The sequence below is a fragment of the Tetrao urogallus genome, assembly GCF_951394365.1.
Source record: "Tetrao urogallus genome assembly, chromosome: 1".
Lineage (NCBI taxonomy): Eukaryota > Metazoa > Chordata > Aves > Galliformes > Phasianidae > Tetrao > Tetrao urogallus.
The window spans coordinates 549,361-566,463 of NC_136813.1; the positions used below are offsets into that span (position 1 = coordinate 549,361).

Consider the following 17,103-nt stretch of genomic DNA (forward strand, 5'->3'; position numbering starts at 1 on the left):
ACAGCACACAGCACACAGCACACAGCACAGCACAGCACACAGCACACAGCACACAGCACAGCACACAGCACAGCGCACAGCACACAGCACACAGCGCACAGCACAGCACACAGCACACAGCACAGCACACAGCACACAGCACACAGCACAGCACACAGCACACAGCACACAGCACACAGCACACAGCACAGCACACAGCACACAGCACACAGCACAGCACACAGCACACAGCACACAGCACACAGCACACAGCACACAGCACACAGCACACAGCACAGCACACAGCACACAGCACACATCTCACAGCTCACAGCACAGCACACAGCACACAGCACACAGCACACAGCACACAGCACACAGCACACAGCACAGCACACAGCACACAGCACAGCACACAGCATACAGCACACAGCACACAGCACACAGCACAGCACACAGCACACAGCACACAGCACACAGCACACAGCACAGCACACAGCACACAGCATACAGCACACAGCACACAGCACAGCACAGCACACAGCACACAGCACACAGCACAGCACAGCACACAGCACAGCACAGCACACAGCACAGCACACAGCACACAGCACACAGCACAGCACAGCACACCACACAGCACACAGCACACAGCACAGCACACAGCACAGCACACAGCACACAGCACACAGCACACAGCACACAGCACAGCACACAGCACACAGCACACAGCACACAGCACACAGCACACAGCACAGCACACAGCACACAGCACACAGCACACAGCACACAGCACACAGCACAGCACACAGCACACAGCACACATCTCACAGCTCACAGCACAGCACACAGCACACAGCACACAGTACACAGCACACAGCACAGCACACAGCACACAGCACACAGCACACAGCACAGCACACAGCACAGCACACAGCACAGCACACAGCACACAGCACACAGCACACAGCACACAGCACAGCACACAGCACACAGCACACATCTCACAGCTCACAGCACACAGCACACAGCACAGCACACAGCACACAGCACAGCACACAGCACACAGCACAGCACACAGCACACAGCACACAGCACACAGCACACAGCACACAGCTCACAGCACAGCACACAGCACACAGCACACAGCACACAGCACACAGCACAGCTCACAGCGCACAGCACACAGCTCACAGCACACAGCACAGCACACAGCACAGCACACAGCACACAGCACACAGCACAGCACACAGCACACAGCACACAGCACACAGCACACAGCACACAGCACACAGCACAGCACAAAGCACAGCACACAGCACACAGCACACAGCACACAGCACAGCACACAGCACACAGCACACAGCACACAGCACAGCACAGAGCACACAGCACACAGCACACAGCACACAGCACAGCACACAGCACACAGCACACAGCACACAGCGCACAGCACACAGCACACAGCACACAGCACACAGCACACAGCACACAGCACACAGCACACATCTCACAGCTCACAGCACAGCACACAGCACAGCACAGCACAGCTCACAGCACACAGCACACAGCACACAGCACAGCACACAGCACACAGCACACAGCACAGCACAGCACAGCACACAGCACACAGCACAGCACACAGCACACAGCACAGCACACAGCACACAGCACACAGCACACAGCACAGCACACAGCACACAGCACAGCACACAGCACACAGCACAGCACACAGCACAGCACAGCACACAGCACACAGCACAGCACACAGCACACAGCACACAGCACACAGCACAGCACACAGCACACAGCACACAGCACAGCACAGCACAGCACACAGCACACAGCACAGCACACAGCACACAGCACAGCACACAGCACACAGCACACAGCACACAGCACAGCACACAGCACACAGCACACAGCACACAGCACACAGCACAGCACAGCACACAGCACACAGCACACAGCACACAGCACAGCACACAGCACACAGCACACAGCACAGCACACAGCACACAGCACACAGCACACAGCACACAGCACACAGCACACAGCACACAGCACACAGCACACAGCACACAGCACAGCACAGCACACAGCACACAGCACACAGCACACAGCACACAGCACAGCACACAGCACACAGCACACAGCACAGCACACAGCACACAGCACACAGCACACAGCACACAGCACACAGCACACAGCACACAGCACAGCACACAGCACACAGCACACAGCACACAGCACAGCACAGCACACAGCACACAGCACAGCACAGCACACAGCACACAGCACACAGCACACAGCACACAGCACACAGCACAGCACACAGCACACAGCACACAGCACACAGCACAGCACAGCACACAGCACACAGCACAGCACAGCACACAGCACACAGCACAGCACACAGCACACAGCACACAGCACACATCTCACAGCTCACAGCACAGCACACAGCACAGCACAGCACAGCTCACAGCACACAGCACACAGCACACAGCACAGCACACAGCACACAGCACACAGCACACAGCACAGCTCACAGCACACAGCACAGCACACAGCACACAGCACACAGCACACAGCACAGCTCACAGCACACAGCACAGCACACAGCACAGCACAGCACACAGCACACAGCACACAGCACAGCACACAGCACAGCACACAGCACACAGCACACAGCACAGCACACAGCACACAGCACACAGCACACAGCACACAGCTCACAGCTCACAGCACACAGCACAGCACACAGCACACAGCACACAGCACACAGCACACAGCACACAGCACAGCACACAGCACAGCACACAGCACAGCACACAGCACACAGCACACAGCACAGCACACAGCACACAGCACACAGCACACAGCACACAGCACACAGCACACAGCACACAGCACAGCACACAGCACACAGCACACAGCACACAGCACAGCACACAGCTCACAGCACACAGCACACAGCACAGCACACAGCACAGCACACAGCACACAGCACACAGCACAGCACACAGCACACAGCACACAGCACACAGCACACAGCACAGAGCACACAGCTCACAGCACACAGCACAAAGCACAGCACACAGCGCACAGCACACAGCACACAGCACACAGCGCACAGCACAGCACACAGCACACAGCACAGCACACAGCACACAGCACACAGCACACAGCACACAGCACACAGCACACAGCACACAGCACACAGCACAGCACACAGCACACAGCTCACAGCACACAGCACAGCACACAGCACACAGCACACAGCACAGCACAGCACACAGCACACAGCACAGCACAGCACACAGCACACAGCACAGCACACAGCACACAGCACACAGCACACATCTCACAGCTCACAGCACAGCACACAGCACAGCACAGCACAGCTCACAGCACACAGCACACAGCACACAGCACAGCACACAGCACACAGCACACAGCACACAGCACACAGCACACAGCACAGCACACAGCACAGCACACAGCACAGCACACAGCACACAGCACACAGCACAGCACACAGCACACAGCACACAGCACACAGCACACAGCACACAGCACACAGCACAGCACACAGCACACAGCACACAGCACACAGCACACAGCTCACAGCACACAGCACACAGCACAGCACACAGCACAGCACACAGCACAGCACACAGCACACAGCGCACAGCACAGCACACAGCACACAGCACAGCACACAGCACACAGCACACAGCACACAGCACACAGCACACAGCACACAGCACACAGCACACAGCACAGCACACAGCACACAGCTCACAGCACACAGCACAGCACACAGCACACAGCACACAGCACAGCACAGCACAGCACACAGCACACAGCACAGCACAGCACACAGCACACAGCACAGCACACAGCACACAGCACACAGCACACATCTCACAGCTCACAGCACAGCACACAGCACAGCACAGCACAGCTCACAGCACACAGCACACAGCACACAGCACAGCACACAGCACACAGCACACAGCACACAGCACAGCTCACAGCACACAGCACAGCACACAGCACACAGCACACAGCACACAGCACAGCTCACAGCACACAGCACAGCACACAGCACAGCACAGCACACAGCACACAGCACACAGCACAGCACACAGCACAGCACACAGCACAGCACACAGCACACAGCACACAGCACAGCACACAGCACACAGCACACAGCACACAGCACACAGCTCACAGCTCACAGCACACAGCACAGCACACAGCACACAGCACACAGCACACAGCACACAGCACACAGCACAGCACACAGCACAGCACACAGCACAGCACACAGCACACAGCACACAGCACAGCACACAGCACACAGCACACAGCACACAGCACACAGCACACAGCACACAGCACACAGCACAGCACACAGCACACAGCACACAGCACACAGCACACAGCACAGCACACAGCACAGCACACAGCACACAGCACACAGCACAGCACACAGCACACAGCACACAGCACACAGCACACAGCACAGAGCACACAGCTCACAGCACACAGCACACAGCACACAGCACAGCACAAAGCACAGCACACAGCGCACAGCACACAGCACACAGCGCACAGCACAGCACACAGCACACAGCACAGCACACAGCACACAGCACACAGCACACAGCACACAGCACACAGCACACAGCACACAGCACACAGCACACAGCACACAGCACACAGCACAGCACACAGCACACAGCTCACAGCACACAGCACAGCACACAGCACACAGCACACAGCACACAGCACACAGCACACAGCACAGCACACAGCACACAGCACACAGCACAGCACACAGCTCACAGCACACAGCACACAGCACAGCACACAGCACAGCACACAGCACACAGCACACAGCACAGCACACAGCACACAGCACACAGCACACAGCACACAGCACAGAGCACACAGCTCACAGCACACAGCACACAGCACAGCACAAAGCACAGCACACAGCGCACAGCACACAGCACACAGCGCACAGCACAGCACACAGCACACAGCACAGCACACAGCACACAGCACACAGCACACAGCACACAGCACACAGCACACAGCACACAGCACACAGCACAGCACACAGCACACAGCTCACAGCACACAGCACAGCACAGCACACAGCACACAGCACACAGCACAGCTCACAGCACACAGCACAGCACAGCACACAGCACACAGCACACATCTCACAGCTCACAGCACACAGCACACAGCACACAGCACAGCACACAGCACAGCACACAGCACACAGCACAGCACACAGCACACAGCACACAGCACAGCACACAGCACACAGCACACAGCACAGCACACAGCACACAGCGCACAGCACACAGCACACAGCACAGCACACAGCACACAGCTCACAGCACACAGCACAGCACAGCACACAGCACACAGCACACAGCACACAGCACAGCACACAGCACAGCACAGCACACAGCACACAGCACACATCTCACAGCTCACAGCACACAGCACACAGCACACAGCACAGCACACAGCACAGCACACAGCACACAGCACAGCACACAGCACACAGCACACAGCACAGCACACAGCACACAGCACACAGCACAGCACACAGCACACAGCGCACAGCACACAGCACACAGCACACAGCACAGCACAAAGCACAGCACACAGCACACAGCACACAGCACACAGCACACAGCACAGCACACAGCACAGCACACAGCACAGCACACAGCACACAGCACAGCACAGCACACAGCACACAGCACACAGCACAAAGCACAGCACACAGCACACAGCACAGCACACAGCACACAGCACACAGCACACAGCACACAGCACACAGCACACAGCACAGCACACAGCACACAGCACACAGCACACAGCACACAGCACAGCACACAGCACAGCACAGCACAGCTCACAGCACACAGCACACAGCACAGCACAGCACAGCTCACAGCACACAGCACACATCTCACAGCTCACAGCACAGCACACAGCACAGCACAGCACAGCTCACAGCACACAGCACACAGCACACAGCACACAGCACACAGCACACAGCACACAGCACAGCTCACAGCACACAGCACAGCTCACAGCACACAGCACAGCACACAGCACACAGCACACAGCTCACAGCTCACAGCACACAGCACAGCACACAGCACACAGCACACAGCACACAGCACACAGCACAGCACACAGCACACAGCACACAGCACACAGCACACAGCACAGCACACAGCACACAGCACACAGCACACAGCACACAGCACACAGCACACAGCTCACAGCTCACAGCACACAGCACACAGCACACAGCACACAGCTCACAGCTCACAGCTCACAGCACACAGCACACAGCACACAGCACACAGCTCACAGCTCACAGCTCACAGCACACAGCACACAGCACACAGCACACAGCACACAGCACACAGCACAGCACACAGCACACAGCACACAGCACACAGCTCAGCTCACAGCTCACAGCACACAGCACACAGCACACAGCACACAGCTCACAGCTCACAGCTCACAGCTCACAGCTCACAGCACACAGCACACAGCACAGCACACAGCACACATCTCACAGCTCACAGCACACAGCACACAGCACAGCACACAGCACACAGCACACATCTCACAGCTCACAGCACACAGCACACATCTCACAGCTCACAGCACACAGCACACAGCACACAGCACACAGCTCACAGCTCACAGCTCACAGCTCACAGCACACAGCACACAGCACACAGCACACAGCTCACAGCTCACAGCTCACAGCACACAGCACACAGCACACAGCACACAGCACAGCACACAGCACACAGCTCACAGCTCACAGCACACAGCACACAGCACAGCACACAGCACACAGCACACATCTCACAGCTCACAGCACACAGCACACATCTCACAGCTCACAGCACACAGCACACAGCACACAGCACAGCACACAGCACACAGCGCACAGCACACATCTCACAGCACACACATCTCACAGCTCACAGCACACAGCACACAGCAAGCAGCAGTGGCAAATCCCCCTGCAGTGCTGCCTGGTGCTGTGTGGGAAGGATGCTGGGGCAATCACAGCGCACCCATCCAGTCTGTGCCACAGGGACCCACTGGGTGCTCTTGCTGTGGCTCCATCTGCCACCACTGCATGGGGACACTCAGCTCTGGGCTGGAAGATATGCCTTGTTATCAGCCCCAAGGCTGCACCAGGTCTGAGATCAGGGGAAAATTCTTCTCCAAAGAGCGTTAATGCACTGGCACAGGCTGCCCAAGGAACAGGGGGGGGTAAGGGGGGGGTTGTGGAACCATGGGGATGTGGCACTGAGGGATGTGGTTTTGGGGTGGGACTGGGGGTCTCAGAAGGCTCCTCCAGCCTGTATGCTTCCAGTTCTGTTGGATCCAGGCAAGAACACAGGGCCAGCAGGACCAGCACCGAGCAGGTGAGCTCCTCCCCACTGCGGGGTTCCTCTGCACCTTTATTCACTTTTGGACATGGCTGGGTCCACTCCCCCAGGGCCACCAGCATGGCAGCATGCCCAGGCAGCATCCCACACCCCCAGAACCATCCCACCCAGTTTAATCCCAAGGATGATGGATGGGATGATGGAGGGAGCCCCACTCAGCGCTGGGCACTGCAAGGACGGGTGGTAAAACCACAAAGAGCCCAAAGAGCTTCAATAAAGGAAGCCCTGGGCTGATTCTGCACATCCACAGTGCCCCCACTGCCCAACTGTGGCCTGTGTGAGTGTGGGGCAGCCTCCTGCTCAGCAAGCTGTGTGGTTTTCTGCGAGCCAGGGCAGCACCAGCACGGCCCAAAGCCCCACACACCCTGCTGACACTCAGCAGCTCCCCGTGACCGAGCACCAGCCATCCCACTGGGATGCAGTGAGGAGCAGAACTGAGCCCCTGCCCCGGGATGGGACCTGCAAAGGGCTCTCCTGCAGTGCAGCTGCAGCCACAGCAGCTGGAGCTGCTCTTCCAGGTATCCCAGCAGGGCCAGCAGCTGGAGAATTGCTGGATTGGGAGGATAAACAGAGACCATGAGGCAGGAGCTGCAGTGAAGCACTGTGTGACTGCCTGGCTGTGCCCCATGCTCCCATCCTGCTCCACACAGACCCATGCACAGCACTCATCCTGCTCCACATGGACCCAGCCCCGTGCACAGCTCTCATCCTGCTCTGTACAAATCCAGCCCCAGACTCAGCACCCATCCTGCTCCATACAGACCCATGCACAGCACCCATGCTGCTCCACACGGACCCAGCCCCATGCACAACACCCATCCTGCTCTGCACAGATCCAGCCCCAGGTTCAGCTCCCACTCTGCTCCGTAGGAACCCAGCTCTCCTGAGCCAGCCCCAGGCCAGTGTCACAGACAAACCTGCACGTGCAAAAGGCACCACGGGGGTTCAGAGCTCCTGCATACACAGTTCCAAAGCTGCCTTTGAACACACTGCCCTGTGCTGCTGCTTGTGGCTTATCCCAAAGCAGGGCACCAATCACAGCTGGGTGCAGGTGATGGAGCTCTGCCTGATGTGCAGTGTGACCAGCAGCTCCCCAAGCCTTCAGCCTCTTGCAGAGAAGCCCCAGAGCTGCATGTGAGACCCACAGCCGCCTGCAGCTGCTCCCTGCTTGCAGGACTGCTCCCCAGCACAGAGCCCAGCTCAGCTCCCAGAGGGGCTCCCCCAAGCAAGGGGAGAAGGGCAGCAATGCAGACCCCAGCAGATGGCATTCTGAGGATCAGTTCCACGCGAAAACTACAGAACAGGAACTCAAAACATTCCTCCACGGTTTGCTTTGTTGGACCAAAGTGTGAATTTTGGTGACCATCAGCCACATTCACCCGATTCTTTAATACCTTCACCACCCAGACCTGGTCATTTTGGAAGCAAGCAACAGATGAAGCCCTTCCACCACCAGCCCCAACCACAGCACCGAGAGAAGAAAGGAAAGTGTCTGTACCTCGGGACTTACTGTGTGTTTCTTAGTCATCCTCCAGAGGATGCACGTCAGGAGCATGTGGCCCAGAGCTGACGTGATAAAGACGATGAAGGCATTTTCATGGATTGCTGAATCAACAAGACAAGAGGCTTCCTGTTAAATGTAGGCACCGAAATGAGCCAGAAGCACCAGGGGAGGCTTTGGGGGCAAAGAACGGTGGGCACAGCCCTGCCGGCAGCCTCAGCAGCACGCCAGCCACGCAGAGCTGAAGACAGCTGTCTGCCCATGCCTTGTGTCTTCCCCTAGGGCTGGGGCTGCACGTTTCTGAGTGTGCTTTATGTGTTTGGCAGCACAGCACAGCACATAGGGCTTTTATCTGCTCTCTGGCACCTGGTCTGGGAGCCCCAGCGGCTGCAAACCACAGGCAGACTTGGGAGCAGCTCCTGGGATGGATGGGGAAACTGAGGCACGGCGGCTGGCTGCACAGTGAGCCTGCCCAGCACGTCCTGCTGGTCTCCTGCATTTCAGCTGCCAGGTGACAGCTGCCAGCAGCCTTCTCACCAGCACCGAGGCTGTCCTGCACATTGCTGAACCCACACTGGCTGCAGGGCAGGCAGGAACCATCACTTGTTGAGTGGTGTGGAATTTAGGCAGCTCGCAACACCCAGAGCCACATGCAAAGTCCATGAGATTTTGGGCCAAATGCTTTTGTTTCAAATAGAAGCACTTATTCACAAAGCATTCCCCCAACTTTTCTCCAGGAACGGAACCCACAGGCTGAATTTGCAACCACGACACCTGACCGTAAGAACCACACTTCCCTCCTCTTCTTTCTCTTCCCTGTTTCAGGGGAAGGAAAACAATGCCCCCCAGCACGGAGCGGAGCTGAAGGCAGCAGCTGGAGGTAAGAAGGTGGCAGTGCCCTGCAGAAGGGATGAGCCTGAGCCCAGCTGCATGGCTGTGTGAGTGGCTGAGGGCACCCATGGGCATCCTGGATGCAGCCCACCCCACAGCCCCGTTGTGGCATCACTGCAGGGCCCAGGGAGCACAGCCCACTCCCAAAGGCAGCCAGCAGGCTCACAATCCATGCTGCTGCAGCCTTCAGTACAGCTCCAGCCCCTCCTCACCCTTCCTGCAAGGACACAAACCAGCTTCTTCATGTCAGCCCTGCTCCAAACCCGCTCTCCGTGCAGCCCTGCTGCCTCCCTTTGCAGTACTCTACGACTGTAACCCTGCACCCCATGGCTGCACCCAGCATTCACCACCAAGTCCCAGCAGCTCCGTGCCCTTTGCAGCAGCACCACCTGGTGACTGCCAGCCCTCCGTGCTGCCACCACCACCAGGTCCCACTGCTGGCAGTTACACTCAGCTCAGATGGGACCCATGGGTGAGAGGCACTTCTGAGCCCATTGCTTCACGTGCTTTGGTGTAATCTGAAAGATTCTCGTTTGCTCAACAGACAGTACAGGAAATTAACCCAGAAAATGCTGCTAGGAGACAGTAGGTTGGAGTCAACTCAGTGCCACGGCCACGAGGCAGAAGTGGGAGCTGTGCTGACAGCAGGAGCAGTGCTGAGTTTTGCTGAGTGGTGATGAGCAGCATTAAGCACATCCTCAGCACAGGAGCACAGCACTAGGGCTGGATGGCAGCTTGGCACAGAAATGCAGCCACCAGGAATTCATGTAAAGGACGTGAGGGACGAGGACGTGATCTGAAAGCCAGCACAGCTTCACCAAGGGCAGGCTGTGCCCAATCCATCTGGAGGCCTCCTGCAATGGCATTGGTGGGTAAAGTGAAGGGCAATGGATGCCATCCAGCTGCATGTATGCAAGGCCTTCGACATGGTCCCACACCACATCCCTATCTCTAAACAGGAGGTATGGATCAGAGGGTGGCTGTTTGGGGGATAAGGAGTTGGCCGGAAGGTCGGAGCTGAAGGGCTGCGGTCAATGGGAATGGCTTCAGAATGGGAGATCAAGGCCAGATGGAGGAGGAAACTCTTTACCTAGAGAGCAGCGAGGCTCTGACACTGAGCCCAGAGCTGTGGGGGCCCCATCCCTGCAGATCAGGACTGGATGGGGCCCCAAACAGCCTGAGCTGCTGCTTGACTTAGGGGCTGTAAATCCTGTCCACAGCTGGGGGTGGAAACTGGATGATCCTTGAGGTCCCTTTCAGCCCAAACCACTCCATGATTCTGTGAGTTTCAGCCAGAGCTGAGCTACAAGCACATTACAGATGTAACTTGCACATATCCCCATCCCTGCAGGCATTCAAGGCCAGGCTGGATGTGGCTCTGGGCAGCCTGGGCTGCTGGTTGGCGACCTGCACACAGCAGGGCTTGGAGCTGGATGAGCGCCGTGCTCCTGTGCAACCCAGGCCATTCTATCATTCTATAATATAAATCCTAACTTTTACAGAGCTCAGCTTCCACAAACAAGCTGAGCATGCAGGGGTTGATGCAGAGTTGCAGGGAGCCACGTACCATAGTTCTCTGAGGAGGACACGTAGGTCAGCACGAGGAGGGCAAAGTTCTCGAGCAGGTTGAGCAGCAGGTTGAGGTGGCACAGGCGCAGGTAGCGAGGGTGGGAGCAGTGGCAGCTCTGGTAGTGGTTCCAGTAGGCAACAGCCACCAGGAAACGTGGAGCTGAGTGCAGACCAATGCAGAGCCTCCAGACGTAGCGCTGCGGGGTCTCTCCTCCGATGGCAGCACTGATGGAGGGCAGGTAGTTTGGGACCTGGAAGATGGGAGTACGGCTCGTTATGGCACAAATGCCACGTCAAAAGACAGGAAACGGACATGGTGGGGCTGATGTGCAGGAAAGGAACTCTGCAGAGAAGGGCCTGGAGGTCCTGGTTGAGCAGTGGGTTGAGCTGAGTGCCCTGCGGCCAAGAAGGCCAATGGGATCTGGGATATGCTGCAGAGCGCGGCCAGCAGCGTGAGCGAGGAGATCCTCCCCTCTGCTCTGCCCTGGGGAGGGCACAGCTGCAGCACTGCACCCAGTGCTGGGCTCCCCAGCTCCAGACGGACTGGGAACTGGTGGGAGAGCCTTGTGGGGGGTGCAGAGCTGGTGGGGGCCTGGAGGACCTCGTGCTGGGGACAGGCTGAGAGTGCCAGGGCTGTGCACCTGCAGGAGAGAAGGCTGGATCTGAGCAGTGCTTGTCAGTGTCTGAAGGTCAGAGATGGGGCTGGGCTCTGTTCCGTGGTGCCCAATGCCAGGACAAGGGGCACCTGCATAGACTGCAGCCTAGGGAGTTCCATCTGTGCTGTGAGGGGGGCAGAGCTCCAGTACTGCTGCCCTGCGAGGTGAGGATCTTCCTGCAGACATCCAAACCCATCTGGGCACTCTCCTGTTCAAAGACTGTACAGAACTGCCTGTGATTCTGTACCACAGCAGCAGTCCTGATGCATCCTGCAGGGCTATCCAGCCCCCAGCACCTCCACAGCCTATTGAGAAGGCTCAGTGAGCTGAGAACCCTGCTCAGGTTTCTCCACTTGACATCCACAGCCCTCACTCCTTCCTTTCCCTGCGTGTCCCTTCTCAAGCACAGGGACAGGCTGCCCAGGGAAGCGGTGAGGTCACCGTCCCCGGAGGTGTGCAAAAAATGGGTAAATGTGGCACTTAGGGACACGTTTTACTGAGCACAGTGGGGATGGGTTGGGGTTGGACACGGTGATCTCAGAGCTCTTTTCCAACCCTAATGATTCGATGATTCTATCCCCAGGTTCAGAGAGAGAAGAGAGCAGGGAAGCGAAACGACATTGAAACAACAGAAAGCTGACAGCAACAGCAGGCAAAGGTGATGTTCAGAAACACAACAGCAGGAAAACCTTGGAGCTGACCTCCAAGAATGTGCAGCCAGTTGTGATTGCCATGCAAAAGGTGATCCCTGCAGGACAACTATGCCATGGAATCACAGCTTGGCTGCAAAAGACCTCCAAGATCACCTGGTGCGGTAAACAAGCTGCGCAGGGAGGAAATCAGAAGGATCAAAGTCTGGTTTAACTAGAACTTGTTTTAGTTTAATTTAGTAAAGTCTTGTTTAATCTAAAACTCCCAGATCCCCGCTTATTTCCCATGCTGCATGAAATCCTTTAGAAACACTTCGGCTGAGTCCCCAATGAAATTGTTTTCTTGGATAAAGGGGCTGCAATTCCTACGTGCTGTTCTCCCACCAGGAGCTCTCCTGCCAGTGTCTGATCCCTTTCCTTTCTCCAGGCATCGATTGCTGATGCTGGCATTGAATCAATAAGAGGCGTGGAGGGAGGCTTCCCTTGCCCAGCAACCTCACTTGAAAGCTCTCTTCACTATCCTGTCATTGATGATGCTCTTCCTCTGCTCTGAGGGATGGACTCTCTCAGTCCTCAGCAGACAAGAGTTCAGTGATCTAAAGAGCCAAAAACAGCATCATGATCAAGTGCTGATCCAGTGGATTTGAGTGGCTCCTTCAGAGATCTTTCCTCTGATTAAAGCCAAGACCTGGTGCCCCACAGGCTCTTAGAGCTGCTCCAAAGGCTCTGCAGTCCTGGATACAGCTTGGTCTGCTCTTGACAGCGTTGATGGCGCCCATGTGGAGTAACAGCCTGCAGACTGAAGCTCCTCACACCGACTGCCGTTTGCCTGAGGAAACAGCTCCTTTCACTTGCTTCACACACAGTGCTTCATGATCTCCCCTGCTCCTCACACTGGCACAGGAGGCAGTGGGTCCCTGTCTGCTCTCCCACCCAGCCAGGACGTCAGAGGCCTCCACCTCTCTGCTCTCATCCCAGCATCTCTGCAGGCTGAAGCTGAGGAGCCCTCACTCCGCATCTCGAGCTGCAGGACACCTCAGAGCATCCCTGCTGCACTGCCCAACACGCCTGTCCTGTGAGGAGGGGACAACGTCCCACAAGGAGGGGACACTGCACATGTCATTTCTCTCAATCAATCCACTGGGATCCCACTGCTCTGCCCTCAGGAGTCCACGTCACCACCCCCCACCTTCATCACCCCGCTGTGTTTGGGAGGAGGAGCAGCAGGGATCCTGCACAACCCCAGGGTCGCCTCCTCTCATAGCTCTACACCTGCTGCTTACTGATGTTTATGCCATGGCTGAGGAACTCGACCTGATGCATTCCAGAAACCCGGCTGTCCCTCGCAGCCAGAGCTCCCAGGCACGTAGCACAGGCTGCTCCAAAGAACTCCAACAGACGTGAGAGGCAGTGACTCCACTTGTAAGAGGAACTCCTTGTCAAGACAGTGTACTTAGCTTCAGCCTTGTCAGTTTTATTCTGTATGGCCATCAACACCAATCTGCTCAGTGTCACTTCTCAAAAATTGAAAACTCAATTGCCCATTCAGAGGCAACACAAAAAACAAATCGTTCAAGGTGACAAAGCACCTGTGGTAGGAAACAGGGGATCCCTGCACAGCCAGCACCCAGAGGAGCTCAGCGCCCTGCAGGTGAACGTCACTTACCCCGCAGTGCGTGGCTGTTGTCTCCTTGAAGTGGAAGAGCAGAGACCAAATCACGCAGAAAAGGAAACCAAACAAGGGGCAAAACACAGTCCAAACAGCCAGAGTGGTGAAACGGAGCCGGAACAGGATACCATCACGATCCAGGGGCAGCGGTACCTGGAGCATGCTGACGGACCTGGAAGCAGAAAGCACACGTTGGGAGGGATTCTCTGCCCTTCAGTCCCCAGCAGCTCTCAGCATGGATGCATCAAGCTATAATAAGCTGCAAACAGAGAAACCTGGGCACAGCCGGTGTTTCACAGCAGTCTGAGTGCTGGATGAAGGTGCCAGAGGTAGAAAGCAGCATCAGCTGCATGGGACACGCTTCTAGCTTTGCACCACGAGGCTGGGAGACACGCGACTGCATTTCTGCCGGGCAGAGCCATCCAGATCCTTCCTCGGCCGAGCTCAGAGCTGCTGTGCTGACACGGCACCATGCTGCCCCAGATGGGGCACTGTGAGCACAGCACAGCCAACACCACACCTCAAGGAAGCTGCAGGACCACAGCCTTCAGCTTGCATGATAAAAACATTGCTCAACAACTCAGACAGGTCAGGTGAGGCCAGTTATCGAGCCTGGCAGCTTGCCCTCGGCTCAATGCCCCAGCATCAGCCAGGTGCACTCCAGCTCTGAGGCACTGCTGTTTGTCCTACGTGCCTCAGGCTGTGGTGCACAGAGTTGCAGTCCCCAGCACTGCACATGTCTTTATTTCAACCCCAAATCATCACTCCGCTGCGCGTGGCCCAAATCTCTCCAATCCACACCGCCTCCCCTCCACCTGGGGACAAGGGACAAAGGGCCATGATGCTGAGTGCCGGCTTCCTCCCTCACCTCGGGCTCTACGACAAATCCTCCTCGCAGACAATCCCCGTTGAAGCCAATTATCAGCAGACCAAGGGCAACACAGGGTCACATCCTGCAGCGTGACCTCAGGCTGCAGCCCAAAGAGCTGCTGCTGAGAGGCGTGGGGCAGGGTCCTGCTCAGTGCCTGCTGCTGCTGCCATAGAGCAGCAAAGAGTGATGTCAAACCGTGTGATCACCTCAGGGTTTGCTGCTCTGCCTGGATTCATTTACTGTGGGATGCAAGCTTTAAGGACGCAGCTGCAGCCATGGAAGTGAGGACAGAGTGGGACCCCCTGCCAAGGCAGCTCCACTGCTGATGCTTTGAATGAAGGACAGTGTGCCTGAATCATAGAACGGCCTGGGCTGCAAAGGAGCACAGCGCTCATCCAGCTCCAAGCCCTGCTGTGTGCAGGTCGCCAACCAGCAGCCCAGGCTGCCCAGAGCCACATCCAGCCTGGCCTTGAATGCCTGCAGGGATGGATGGGGCATCCACAGCCTCCTTGGGCAACCTGTGCCACTGCCTCACCACCCTCTGCCTCCAAAACTTCCTCCTCACATCCAACCCAAACCTCCCCTGGCTCACTTTCAAGCCATTCCCCTTGTCCTGTCACCACCCACCCTCACAAACAGCCGTTCCCCCTCCTGTTTATATGCACCATAGGATCAAACAGAATCACAGAATGGTTTGGGTTGGAAAGGATCTCAAGGATCACGAAGTTCCAACCCCCCACCAATGCAGGGCCACCAACCTCCCCATCATCTCACAGCAGCCCAGGCTGCCCAGGGCCCCATCCAACCTGGCCTCCAACACCTCCAGGGATGGACGGGGCATCACAGCCTCTCTGGGCAGCTGTTCCAGCACCTCACCACTCTCTCTCTAAAGAACTTAAGCACCCTTCAAGCACTGGAAGGCCATCATGAGGTCTCCCCACAGCCTTCCCTTCTCCAAGCTCAACAAGCCCACTTCCCTCAGCCTGTGTTCACAGGCGAGCTGCTCCAGCCCTGTGACCATCTTAACGTCCCTGCTCTGGACCCAGCCGTCACACAGTGCCGCCCGTAGAGCTGCAGTTCACACCCCGAGCCCCTACCGGCCCAGGCTCACGACAAACCGAGACCCAGCAGCCCCCATCGCCGCACGGACCGCCCTCACGGCCCGGACCCCAAGGGCCGCCCCCCACTCGCTACGTTCCCCGCTCTCACCCCTTCGGCCCGCTGTCCCCCGTTGCTCCGCTCCTCCCGCCCCGCGCACTTCACACCGCTCCTCGCTCCTCCATGCCCGCCCTGATCTGCCCCCGCCTCTTCCTGCTCCGCTGGGCCCGCTGTCCGTACCTGCTCATCCCTCCTCCCCTTCGCCCCACCCCGTTCCCGCCCCTCGGCCCCCATGTCCTCCCCCGGCCTCCCTCTGCCTCAGTCCCGCAGCACCGCCGCAGGCCCCACCCGGGGGCGCCCCTCGCGGCGCGGCCCCATCAGGCCCAGGTTTGGGCTCTAAAAGGCCCGAAGGCTCCGCGTGGGGCGCCCCCTGCCGGACCGGCGGACCGCTTAAACGCGCCCCGCCCTTTGAGCGGCGCACACAGGAGGCCGAGAAGCTCTCTGATTGGGCGGGCCGGAAGAAGCCCCGCCCCCGGCGCGCCCGGATGCTGGGCGGCGAGGCGGGAGGGATGTTCTGGACTCTTCCGCAGCGTCAGCCCCGCCCCCTCCCGGGCGAGACCAATCGGTGCTCGGCGCTTATCTCCACTTTAGCCAATAGACAAAAGGAAACAGGGAGAGTGGGTGGGTCCGCTCACT

The 17,103-nt window shown here is 57.7% G+C and overlaps 1 protein-coding gene across 1 annotated transcript in view; it reads right to left on the reverse strand.

Annotated features, from left to right (window-relative positions):
- PGAP2 (post-GPI attachment to proteins 2) overlaps nucleotides 1-14,600 on the reverse strand; it is a gene marked incomplete at both ends in the record, with an annotated part of 29,250 nt that extends 14,650 nt beyond the window's left edge. The window contains 3 exons of the mRNA XM_079535296.1: nucleotides 9,001-9,107; nucleotides 11,462-11,714; nucleotides 14,436-14,600. Of these exons, the coding sequence (XP_079391422.1) occupies nucleotides 9,001-9,107; nucleotides 11,462-11,714; nucleotides 14,436-14,600 (525 nt within the window). The remainder of the gene's footprint in view (nucleotides 1-9,000; nucleotides 9,108-11,461; nucleotides 11,715-14,435) is intronic.
- Between the last annotated feature and the right edge of the window lie 2,503 nt (nucleotides 14,601-17,103).